The sequence below is a fragment of the Aulostomus chinensis genome, chromosome 21, assembly GCF_037954235.1.
Source record: "Aulostomus chinensis isolate RoL2024-O1b breed Wild chromosome 21, RoL_Achi_v1.0, whole genome shotgun sequence".
Taxonomy (NCBI): Eukaryota; Metazoa; Chordata; class Actinopteri; order Syngnathiformes; family Aulostomidae; genus Aulostomus; species Aulostomus chinensis.
Window position 1 is genome coordinate 12,758,131 of NC_141340.1, and position 12,978 is coordinate 12,771,108.

Below are 12,978 nucleotides of genomic sequence, written 5' to 3' on the forward strand. Positions count from 1 at the left end.
TATTTGCTCAGTGACATTTTCAAAACAACTTGACATTTCAAAGCTGCAGGACACTAAAGACAAGCAGTATGGAAACATCCATCCATTTGGGGGGGAGGGCTTGAGCCTATCCCAGCTGACATTGGATGAGAGGCGGGGTTCACCCTGGACAGGTCGCCTGTACGTTGCAGGGCCATCAGGAGCAATTAGGGGTTCAGTGTCTTGCTCAAGGACACTTGGACACGGTCACTGGGGGAAGTGAGGATTGAACCAGCGACCCTTCGGTTGCTAGACGGCCGCTCTACCCCTGAGCCACGCCACTCTTTTTCTTCAGCACCTTTTCCTGTAAAACTCAAAACAGTATTTTGTGGACAAAAAAAATTCACCTGACCTTCCATTGTCATGAGGGTGACAAGATAATGACTTAATCTTTTATTTTTAGGGGAACTATCTCTTTAATATTCTTCTTTCAGAAATGCCCAACCTTTTGCAGCTTATGGGATTTGTGATAAATGGGACATTTCTGAAAAATTGAGATAGTAAAAGAATTTGAAACACTGTGGCGTGAATTGAACTGATGGCCGAGCAGACGAGGTATGATCAGCTCAGGGCTACCGTCCCTGTTTTGCTGTTGTTCAGCTTGTACAGCGCTGATACACACACAAGCTGAGACTTGGCTGTTGTGGACAGCTGGGGTCATTAATTGATCAACCAACCAACCGCAGTTTTTCCAGTGTGTCTGGCACTGTTGGTAGGGTATCATTGGCCCTCATCAGCCGACTGAACATGTCGAATTAAAGCCAGTTGATGATGTGATAATTCAAACAAATGAGCGATCCAACACAATTAGCCCATGTTTTTCCATGTTTAATACCCAAGTTTCTCATATTCCCCCTTGAAAAGAAACACTGCTTTACAACCTGAAGGAATGTCAAGCTCAGTTCACATGTACGAGTCGAAGGCCCTGTCCAGAGCCAGAACCTCCTCCAGGGTGATCCAATTGTGAACGCGTTAAGGAAGAACTCAGGAGTTGTTTGTCATATTTCCACAAACATTTATTGATGCATAATTTCCAAAATTGCACAAGAAAAAATGGAAAAAGCAACGTCTGAAGATTGACGAGTGTGTAAAATAGGAGACAGGCTGTTGGTGCTACTGATCAGGAGAGACAAAATTCTACATATTACTAGCTAGAAGTTGGGCAACCTGAGTCTTCAGCACCAGGTGGGAAAAAAAACATATTTGAGGTTACAAACTTAAATAAGTCCTAATCAGGTTCAAATAAAGACCATTTTGCAGTTTGTCTGCAAGACCGGTAATTCCTTCGTTTCCACAAAACTGCAGCTCATAGTTCAAAGACTTATCCACTTATTTCAAGACATCAAACTGAACATGGCTGTTAAGTTTTCAGACAAGATTTGGACTTTACCTTTGTGATCTGGCAAAATATCTCAGTGTTTCTGTTTCTTTCTGGTGGGCGCAGTCGTCCACCCCTCAGGATCTGGAACCATATGAACTTTTCTCTCCTCACACATGTTCTGTCTTACTTCACTCCATGCTTGCTCATTCCAAGAACATGCATGTGGGCAAGGTTCTTGAGTGGGTTTTTGCCCTTAGACATGTTCACACTCGTCCCAAGGTTGTCTTCTTCTCCATTAGACCACCAATAGACGTCTATTTCTAGACCCCAAATAGACATCTATTTCTGGATGTCTAATAGACATTCATAGATAATAATTTATAACAATAATTTAAATAACCGCTAATATACGTGTATTTATTATTCTTCATCCACCTGTCCATTGAATGTGTGTCACTTGTTCTTCGTTACGTTCTCCATGTTAGTAGCTCTGTGTAGCTGGCCGGATATGATGAGTTTGCTGATACAGTGACTGCTGATCATCATGCCAATACGCGCCGTGTGACAGAGCCAATCACACTAAAAGAAACATCGGCGAGTCCTAATGCAAAAGAATGGCAGGAGGCGGCTGACTTGGAATATATGAGTCGCTGCTGGAGGCTTTTGAGACTTGGGCCTTGGTGGATTTACCAAGAGAAAGAAAAGCAGTAGGATCAAGACTGGTGTTCAGAGTCAAGCATCATAATGACGGAACAGTGGAACGATGCAAGTGCAGGCTCGTTGCTGAGGGCTACTCACAGTTGTATGGTGCTGACTATGATGAAACCTTTTCACCAGTTTCAGCTCTATTCGTGCATTACTGTCCTTTGCTATTCAAAATAATCTACATGTACACCAGATGGATGCTGTAACTGCATTCCTTGAACGGAGAGGAAATCTACATGCAGCAACCAGAGGGATACATAAAACCAGGGCAGGAACACCTGGTGTGTAAACTGAAAAAAATCTGTCTATGGACTGAAGCAGTCTCCTTGCTGCTGGAGCAAGGCTTTCACAGACTTCATGATGGAAATTGGATCCAAACAGAGTACATCAGACCCATGTGTGTTTGTGAGATGAAGACAAGAGCTTGAGATACTCGCAGTTTACGTCGATGATCTCTTTCTGATAACAGAGTCAAGTGAAGGTATGAATCAGCTCAAAGTGGCTCTCAGGGAGCGCTACAAGATGAAGGACATGGATGAGCTGTCCTACACGTTGGGCATCTCTGTGATTCAAGATAAAGAAGAGAACTGTGTCGTCCTTCATGAGAAACATTACATTGAAGCCATACTTTAGAAATATGGAGTGGACAATGCAAATCCTGTAGCAACTCCTGCTGAGTTGAGGAAGAGTGATGGTGTCAGTAAGCCAGTGCACCACCTATCAGTCAATGGTAGGAAGTCTGCTGTGTGCTGCAATGGCAACACGACCAGACAGAGCTCAAGCAGTGAGTGCTGTGTCAAAGTTCAACGCAAATCCAGATGCTTCACATCTGGCTGCTGTGAAGAATATACTTCCTTACTTGAAAGGAACAGTGAACCTTGCTCTCAAGTATGAGCTGTCAGCCTGTGGAGCTTTGATTGGATTCTCAGATGCCGACTGGCCTGGAGATCAGGATGATCGCCGCTCAACGACAGGCAGCATCTTCCTGCTGAGTGGAAGAGTGGTGAGCTGGCTCAGCAAAAAACAGCTCACAGTTGAACTTTCAACAGCAGAAGCCGAGTACATTGCACTCAGTCAAGCCGCTCAGGAAGGAATCTGGCTGAGACGATGACTGAGTGATCTCGGGGTGGAGTCTATGTCCACAGTAACCCTGGAAGACAACCAAGGAGCCATCGCAATCGTGAAGAATCCTGTGAACCACTCCAGAACCAAACCCAGACATTTGCCATCCCTACATCCTTGAATGTGTGCAGAATGGACAAACAGAACTGCAGTATGGTTCAACAAAAGACATGACAGCGGATACATTGACCAAGCCACTCACCAAACAGTTGTGTGAATATCTCAGAGGAGAGATTGGACGTGTTCCGTTTTATTAAAGTGGTTGTTTGTGCTTTACAGGTGTGCGCCGAACACTGCCTGATCAAAGCAAGTCTAAAAAATGTGATGCATGAATGTGAAATTTAAAAAAAAATAATTCTTGACAATTTGTTGTGAAGGAGAGCACAGCTCTGTCATATTATTTAAAGGGACTTAATGCCATTGAAAAAGTAAGCAGGAGTGTTGAATGCAATACGTTTCATGAGTACTTTTTCAATAGATGGTGCTGTTGCACTGATCTTCTCTATACTACCTCTGATTTTACTGAGTTTAAAACTTCTGTTATTTTTCCGTTATGTGCCGTTACTGCTTGTTGATGCTATGTGTATAGCTCACGCTACAAGATCATAAAAAGCTCTGTTGAACAACGTACAACTCAACAGCTGAGCTCCAATCGCCGTCGCTTATCTCTGCCGCATTGTTGTTAGCGAGCTAACCTGCACTGTGCCACGGCGCGTATGGGCAAGGCACATACAAGCACTGTCAATGCTATGATTGGGTGCGTGGCCTTAGTGAACCGTATCGTATCATTGGCTGGACACCTGTCACTCACCGAGTCTATGCGCAGCATAGATTTTCTTGTGCGCTGAGAATGTGCGAGCGGTGCGCGATAGCACAAGCGTGCAGTTTAGAGAGAACATTGGCGGCGAGTACAACCCCAGTGCCCGCATGCTTAAACGCAGATGTGTGGGAGCCTTTTGGGTTCAAAAATAAAAAAGAAAGTGACAATTTAGACAAAAGTATGGTGGTTTGCAAACTGTCACACAGACATTAAGTACTCTGGAAATACCACCAACCTGCGAGCCCACCTCATACGTCATCACCCGGACAAGGTAATACTAACTGAGACCGAGCCTAAGAAGCTGCAGCGTGAACTGAAACAAACCACACTGGACAGTGACGGCGGTCGTTGCCACAAGTTCCCATCTTCTTCACCGAGGTCACAGAAAATTATGGAGTCCATTGCCTACTTTATTTGTCAGGATTTGAGACTTTATTCAGTGGTGGAAAACACCAGCTTTAGGCGCATGGTGAATGTGATGGAGCCCTGCTATGCTGTAGTCACCCACGATTTGAGTTTTTGGCTGCCATGGTTTATTTTTGGTTTACCTGGTGGTTAGAGTGGCTCGTAGCTACCTCCTGTGTTCAGTATCAAGCTAAAAATGCTGCCAAAGAAGGCCACTTGCTGCACTTAAACTCTCCATTGTTGACTTTACTTTTCAAAATCTTGCAAGCTACAATTTGCACTCAGTTTCAAAAAATGAAACAAATTTTTTCACCACTTCTTTGATTCATTTTGTCCAGCATTTGCAAGCTGCCAGTCAGAGCCATGTGTTGTGTAATTGATGCTGTCAGTTGAATTAATTCAATCCAAGTCTATGGAACACTCACAAGATGTCACCAAAATCACTCTGTCCCTTTAATATCTTTCATAAAAGGATGTAAGTGTATCGAATTGTATCGTGAGCCGAATATTGTGTATCGTATCGTATGGCGAGATTAGTGTATCGCTACAGCCCTACAGGACTGTGGGGCAGTCTAGATGGGTTGTAGTTTGGCCAGCAGGTTCAGGGGACCAGCCAACACCTTGGTCTGTTCCTTTGACTCATCCATGTCAGCCTCACTTTGCAACCTGTTGTTGTTTTTTTTAGGATCTTCTTCTTCCTCCCTATGAGGCACGTAGTTACTCTATGGCACAAAGAAGGAAGGTGGTTGTATAGAATGTAGAAATTGGTACAATGCTCGTGAGTTTATGTCAACTTCCCAGTACTTCTGGTAGTTGGGATTTAGTGTGCATGTAAACATAGTCATTGTTTTCACATGAATGCATAAATGAGGCGATGACATACTAATGCAACACTTCCCGAGGTTCTGCAGTAAAACCATTTACTTTTGTGATGAAATTTGTAAACACACAAGCCCACACATAATCCTCAGAGTCTGAATGATTACCCATTAATTTATGGGATCGCAGAATCACAATTTTCTAGAGGGACTTAATGTATCGAGAAGACCTAATTGTTTTATTTATACACAGAAAAGCCAAGATTTATATCAAATTATATTTAAGCTTGCAACCATCTATCCATCCAGGGAAATGGAGAGAAGGAGTGAGTGAGGGTTACATGCATGATTTAACCCTCACATTAAAACAGCAATATTCTACATTTCCGATCTAATTAGAGAAGACAGCAGTGTCAGCGTTTTGCATGTCATCTCCAGAGATGGAAAGAGACTAGGACGGATGTTAATACCTCCTGTTTAACTCGTCTAATTCCTCTGTGGCACGAGCAGCAACACACAGAAGCAAATTCATATTGACTTGATGGGGTCATGAGATTGCGGGGTTCTACACCCAGTGCCGCTTAACATTTGGGAAATCCGGGGCCGTAGTAGCTTCCTTCCAGTGAAGCAAAGTGAGATGTGTGAAGAAAAATGTGACAACTGAAAACAGATTCTCAAACACCAGAGTTGTCATGTGCATTCCTCTCAGTCAGGGTTAAATTTTAATGCAGTCATTATCATACAAAATAGATATGAACCACACTATCTTAGTAACATGAGTATGTGGTATCCGATGCATGTGGAGCTGTCATAAAATAATGAGACAAGTGCGGATAGGAGCGTGTCTTTTATCTCACACATCATGTAAGCCGTGTGTGTGTGTGTGCGCGCGCACGCGCGTGTTACATAACAATGAACGTTAGTCACGGTGACGTTCCAAGATTATTGAAATGGAAAAGAAAGAGAAAAAGATCAAACAAGCATTCCTCAACACGTCCAATTGGAAATGAGTATTTCTTATATGTATTGTGTGTCGCACAGTCTTACTCCTTTAAACTTTAATAGTCACGAAATATAAATGGTTGATTATTATATAAAAACACAAATTTAGCCGTTTTTTTTTTCTGTAATATTTTCAAACAGGTGTATTTCAACTGAAAGTATATAAAGTATATTATCTCAGAAAATGCTTTGGAGGCAGTCAGCACTGTTGTTCTCACAACAAGAAGGTTCCGGGTTCGAGTCCCGGCTCCAGCACAGGATCTTTCTGTGAGGAGTCTCCATTGTTCTCCCTGTTCCTGTGTGGGTTCTCTCTGGTACTCCAGCTTCCTCCCACAGTCCAAAGACATCAAGAGGATGTCATCTGATGGATGGATGGATGGATGGATGGATGGATGGAATGTCTTAGGGTAAGGTCCACTGGGACTGATAAACACTTTAACACAGGAGAGGTTTACCATGTGCACCAAGTACTGTGAGTTGCATCCCTCAACATTAGGTGGGTTTTAATCCCCCTGTTTGTATGCACATATCAATGTAGCACATCAGAACTGGGGGATGGAAACACCAAAATCTGAAAAATAAATCTTGTTTTTCGCATAAAAGTTTTAATGTCTGCTTGAGGTGTTTTTTTGTTTGTGTTTTTTTACTTTTGTAAAAAAGAGTTAACCCACAAACTTGGAGATGGAAACACATTTCAGTGATTTACATTTTATTACAGCCATGTTAGGATACGACCTCCATCCTCTGAGAAAACTAGCATAGTTTCTCCGCTCCAACCACTTGAGTGAATTGTACCTACATCCCATTTCTTTCTTGTTCCTTTTTTTTGGAACATGTAAAAAAAATTCGCATTGAGACGGAAACCTGGATACTGACATCAGTAGCGGACCACAGGTGCTTTGTGAGTTCTTTATTTGAGTCATGTAATGTTTTGCACTCTGGAGCCTGAATCCAATGAGCTGAGTTCAAATATTGAACTTGCAACCGTCATGTGATTATAAAAGTTCTTATTACTCTTTTGCAGTTGAACGACTGCAGTTTTCTACGATAGATTTTTACGAGACCATGAATAAGACACCTCTTTTCATTGCATTTTACGGCCTCTTCCATTTGACATGAATATTTTCAATGAAACTGGAATTGCTGTATAAAAGTGCTGCTCTTATTTCTTGTAGATCCTTCAAATATATCAAATTTATGACACTTCCTGTCCCATACTATTTTGAAACGGTACATGGAGTGCAAAAGAGTGGTGGGGGGAAAAAAAAAGGTGAACGTATTGAGTCCAGCCATCATGCGGATCAATTAACAATTAACAAAAATGAAAGAAAAAAACAAACCAGCAAACGCTGAGAGCAAAACCTATGTAACAGAAAACAAATCAAATAAGAGAAAAACATTCGATGAAACAACACCTGCAGTTAAACGAAACTCAATTTTCTCCTCTTTGCTATCTTTCTTTTTTTCTAGCACCAGCTATTATGTGTGGGGAGAGGGCCACGCCCCTAGCAACAACATGAGACTTTGACTTAATTGACTACTGGCTGTTTTTTACTAACAGAGGGGGATTCAGCTGTCCCCGGTACTTGTGGGTTACTACAAAATGACCCATTTAAGAGCATTAAAATCAATGGACATGTCACAGAAATGCAAAGCACTGGTTAATGTATATATTTCATCATTTACTAGTTTTTACATGTTGACAACCTGTACAGTGGACAGTAACCCTTCATTATTTGCACGGCAATTACAAATCTACGATCTATTATATGCATAATTTTGAGGATGTCCAAGTTGTTGTTCAGGTTAATGGTCTCTCCTGGAGGTGTGGGTTCACGTCCCACTTTTGGCAGCCACAGCTAAATAACTCAAGCCTACAATTTTTTTTCAGAGATTGCATGTTTTTGTAGTTTATTTGTCTCTTATGTATGACATCTTGTGTTAATATTCAATGTTTGCAAGATTTCTGTATCGCTGTCAGTTCTCCAATTCTCAGAACACATAATATCGTGATACTGAAAGAATTACTATCATAGTGCCCTACTTACAAGTTCCCAAATTAGGTTTCACCATCATTGCACATATTTTGTATCGTTTTATGAAAATATCTTGCATCTGCTTTATTTGTAAAAATGTGAAATGAAAACAAACAGCCTGGTCAGCACTGGCATAAAGTCATTTAGAAACTGAAAAAAAAGGTCAAAGGTTAACAAGTTCTATTGTGATTCAATTCAAACTTTTTTTGATATATTGTAGTTCAGTTTTAGCTGAAAATATAAAAGGAAGAAAAAGGGGGGGAAAGGAGGTGGGGAGAGCCTTGGACGAAGTCTGGCGTGAGCTGTAGCCTGAAGTTTTCATTATACAAAAGATGATAAGGAGTGATTCTGCTGTCTCGCTGCTGACAGGAGGATCATTTCACCAGTGAGGACCCGGGAGGGAGAATAGTCCAGAGCACTGTGATAGTCTGGTCGCCACAGGGAAGAGAATGCTGAGTACCTATTAACTACAGAGTGCTAAGCTGGAATAGAAGGTTTAACCATTGCCTGGAGGTAGGGGGTACAGCTCCTGTCGGATCCTTTATATTGTCAGCCAGCACTAAGGTGACATGGAGGAATAAAGGAAGGTGGATTGCGGTGTACTGGGTGAACTCCAGCACACAGGGAGTTGAGTCAACAGGGGGTCTAGTCAGGAAATGACTGTGGCTTGGACAAGGTCTTGAGCTGAATCCCTGGTGAGAAAAGGCTGGATTTGAAAGATGTTGTAAATCTCCAGAATTGCTTTGTGGCCAAGAGATGTTTTAGAGGTTGCTGGTGGTCATACTGGGATGCACGAAAGAAGGCGGCTGAGGTCAGGGGACTGTTATTACAGCAGAGGCCTGTATGCACTGCAGGAAAAGACCAATTGTTCAATCTTATGTAGCTTTTTTTAAAAACTTATTTTCTCCTTAAATTTATAATTCCCCAAACCAAGCAATCACTCCATGAGCACTGCAGAGTACCCCTCTCCTCTGAACAGGTATCCTGGTTGACCAGAGGAGGCACTAGATAGCAACCAGGTCACATACCCCTAAATTTGCTTTCCACCCTCGCAAAACAGCCAGTTGTGTTGTAACAGGCGCCAAATCGAGCCAGAGGAACTGCAGTCTGACTGGGCGCCATTTTAAAAGATGCTGAGCCGCCAGGGGATGGGGATTGTGTGTTAATTATGAAACATAATAGCTTTTCAAATACGAGCCATATGAGGGAGAACAAAGACAGTTTGAAGAGAGCATTGACAGGACTATTACAACCTGAAGACTTACGTTTCCACTAATATTAAAAGCCGCGCAGATTGCAAAAAGCCTGCATTTGTTTCTACAACAAACTCTATGAATGCATTTACATATTTATTATTACCTTTGAAAGTGATGGAATTCTTCATTTTGGGTGCAGCAGCAAAGGTTTTTAAATGTTGAAGTGATCTTTAGCGTCTGTTTGCAAATCTAACGATGCAGCTGTAAGATTTCCGCTTCAACAGAAGAGTTTGACATGGTGTGGAAATGACATGTACTGTATGTTTCCATCATCCTTTCACTATTCAGGATCAGGGTATCTCTTGCGTTAAATTTATTTTAAAAAAAAACAGACCAAGAGGAACACTGAAGCTTCGGTTGACTTCTGGTTCAGTGACGGAGCTGCTCGGTTGGAAGAAGCAAGGCTGCAGGGTTACAGGATCTAACTCCTTTTATTTTCATATTTTTTGTATGTTTCTAGCTGTCTAAAACACACCAAAAGATAATACATACGTGAAATAGATGAATATACTGTATGTGCATGGATTGATGCTCTTACTCTTTCCTTGCAGCATCATTTCCCATTGTGTTTTTGTCAATGAAAGAGCTCTAAAACCCATCCTGTGCTACCTTCCCAGGACCAAATCGCAGACAGACAAAGTGACAAATTGGGGAGCAAAGAGGAGCATTTAGCTGTTAAAAAGCCTGACGTTTTTCTCAGGGGTTGGCCTTGACAGGACTCCAACAACTAGTTTGCAAGATGTTTAAATTACCTTCTGCTTTCTATCAAGTTCTATCACCTTAAAAGGTCTTTAGGGGTTTTTGTGTAAAGGTTTCTTTCCACAGTGGATGAGAAAATCAGTTCCTGTTCAGAGTAGATAGAAGACTAAATAAGTCGGTCCTCATGATTTCAACTTGCATCATGACAGCTCACTTAGTGGTAAATATCCATGACAAGAGCAAACGCCATCTGCAAGGATGGAAAGATGTCTGATACGGCACATCTCCTTTTATGTCTCCCGTAGGCTGGAGGGATTATGTTTACGAGTCGTCAATCCATCGTCCCTACGCCCCATTTGTGTAAGCGCAAAATCTCTGGAAGTCCTCAAGAAAATTTCTGAAATTTGAAACGTGGTTGGTTGGTCAATGATCAAGGTCACGGTCCCCTCCCATAACAGCCTTATCTCTGGGTTGCCTTGGGACCATGTTTAGTTTTGTCATGGACTGAAAGTTTCTGACTTTTTAGTTTGTTTTAGTGACTGTTTAGTTTGGAAGCTCTCGTGTGTTTCTTGTTTTTTTTTACTTGTGTTTTTCTTGTTTGGGTTTAAGTTCAATTCCCTTTTTTTTTTTGGTCATCTGTTAGCGCCTGTGTCTTCATGTGCTTGTAACTTCCTGTCTTTGTCTGTTTCTCGCCTTTTTTGAGCGCTTCTCCTGTGTCTTGTCACCTAGTGTTTCTCACCCTCTCAGCTCCTTCACTGCCCTCGTATTCTCTCACCTGTTTCTTGTTTTGTCATCAGTTGAGTGCGGTCATCCAGGCAGTTTTTGTCAGATCCTTGCATCTCATCATGTCCTATCGATGCAATAGTTTTCTGGTCTGTTTTTTTTCCCCACAGTTATGAGTTTTTGTGTTTAGTTTCTCAGTTTAGCTTTTGTTTTGTTTGACTATTAAACCTTCAGTTGTATCCAGTTCTGCTTTTCTCCTTGTCTCTCTTTTTGGGTCTTGCATTCACCTCTGCCGCGCAACAGCTTGAGAGAATTTCTGTCAGGTTGGCGTGGGACCCAAACACAGAGTCAGAAGTCATGCAGGACCTGACAAAAAAAAAATCCAAATTTTATTTCTACAAAAAAGGTTAACTTGAAAACTAAATACAAAAATCTCTGTAAGGCAAAAAAAAAAAAAAACCCACCCCAAAAAAACAGATGAACTGACAAAGAGGCTTGACAAACGGAACTTTAATGCAGACTCTAATAAAGACAGAACTGGTGGGAGTACATGAGGGCAGGGAAGGAGCTGATGGGCAAGAAACGCTGGGAGCAGGGCTGAGACTGATGAGGACTGATGGACTCTCGAGACACAGGTGAGGCAGTCTTAAAAAAAAAAAGGGAAATCGACAAATACGAGAAGTAAAAAGCTGAGACACAAGAGGGATAGAACAAAATGAAACTTGAACTGAACAGACTAATCAAAATAAAACACTAAAAACAAACAAACAAAGGAAAACCAAGAAACAACACCAGGGTCAAAACTACAATATTTAATAGTCAATAATACAAACATCACTGGGACTGAAGGGTGACCTGAACGGATTTTATAGGTCAAAGGTCAAGGTCACTCTAACAGGCAGACATACAACTGTGACAAGGTTTCTTTCCTTCTCGAGGGAAAAAAAATCATAAATGTTCAGCCATTAAACCCCCCCCCCCCCTTTTTTTCAAGTGCCACCAAACTTCCTGTTCGTTCCATTTCCACAACAGTAACTCCAGACTTTAGACGTGAGACTGGCTAATTGCCATCCATTGAGCGGAATCATAATTGTGCACTCATGGAGGGCTGAGGCAAGGGACTCATATGCAAGTTAAAGTTGTGAATCGAATGTAAATGACCACACGCGTCACTCTTTGCCCTTGTAAACACAGCAAACACAGGTGATTGCTAATAGAGAAAGTCTGTTTTCAATGCTGGCAGGATGAGGAAGCGAGTTCTGTTTGAGCGGGTGCTAATCACAACTTGGGTCATGTTATAAACATTGAGAATTCATTATTGCTTTGATGGATCCAAAAATAAGCCCTGGATATTTACAGGCTATCTAATGTGCATATGAAGTTGGGCGTGAGCATATGGTATGTGACACCAAGATATGACTGTGACGACCACACACACAATCCAGTAGTTTATGATGGACCACACAAGCTGCTGCACTTTTTTCTCTCTCTTGTTCTTTGAGATACCATAAATTCACCCTAAAAGTGATACTTCACCCAAAAAAGTCTATTTTGCCTGTCAAGTACTCACTAATATGAGCTCACCAAGACATTGTTTTACCTCCTGCATCATTCTTTGCTCCAGAATGCAGAAAGAGAGCCAGTCACTTTGTATTTAGCTTCAAGCTAAAAACAAACGAGACAATTAACATCTTCCCAAGCACATCTTTCAATTCAGCCCCACAATCTCTTTGGCTCGAGCTAAAAAACAATATTTTTGCGTGGGCACTTATTGAAGGTAGGTTAGAACATGACTAGCCTGTGCTTGCTCACACTCATCCGTGCTAGCTCACGGTAGCACTGAACGGGGAGCGTTGTAGTTTGTTTTAAACTCAAGTCAAAGTTTGATTTTTGATTTGTGCATACAGCTGGATAAAAACTCACACACACAATCATATCAGGCAGCTTGAGAGTGAGACGGAGAGTCAATCAAATGTTTTTTGGACAGTTCTGCAGTTGTTTTCTTGTTAGCTTCAATCTATATGTGTGGCTGGCTCTTTCTGCATTCTGGAGT

The 12,978-nt window shown here is 41.7% G+C and overlaps 1 protein-coding gene across 1 annotated transcript; it reads left to right on the plus strand.

Annotated features, from left to right (window-relative positions):
• Nucleotides 1–2,798: 2,798 nt before the first annotated feature.
• LOC147241753 (uncharacterized) lies at nucleotides 2,799–3,155 on the plus strand. Its single transcript, XM_086192357.1, has one exon. It carries the CDS (start codon nucleotides 2,799–2,801, stop codon nucleotides 3,153–3,155), a length of 357 nt encoding a protein of 118 aa, XP_086048483.1.
• Nucleotides 3,156–12,978: the final 9,823 nt, after the last annotated feature.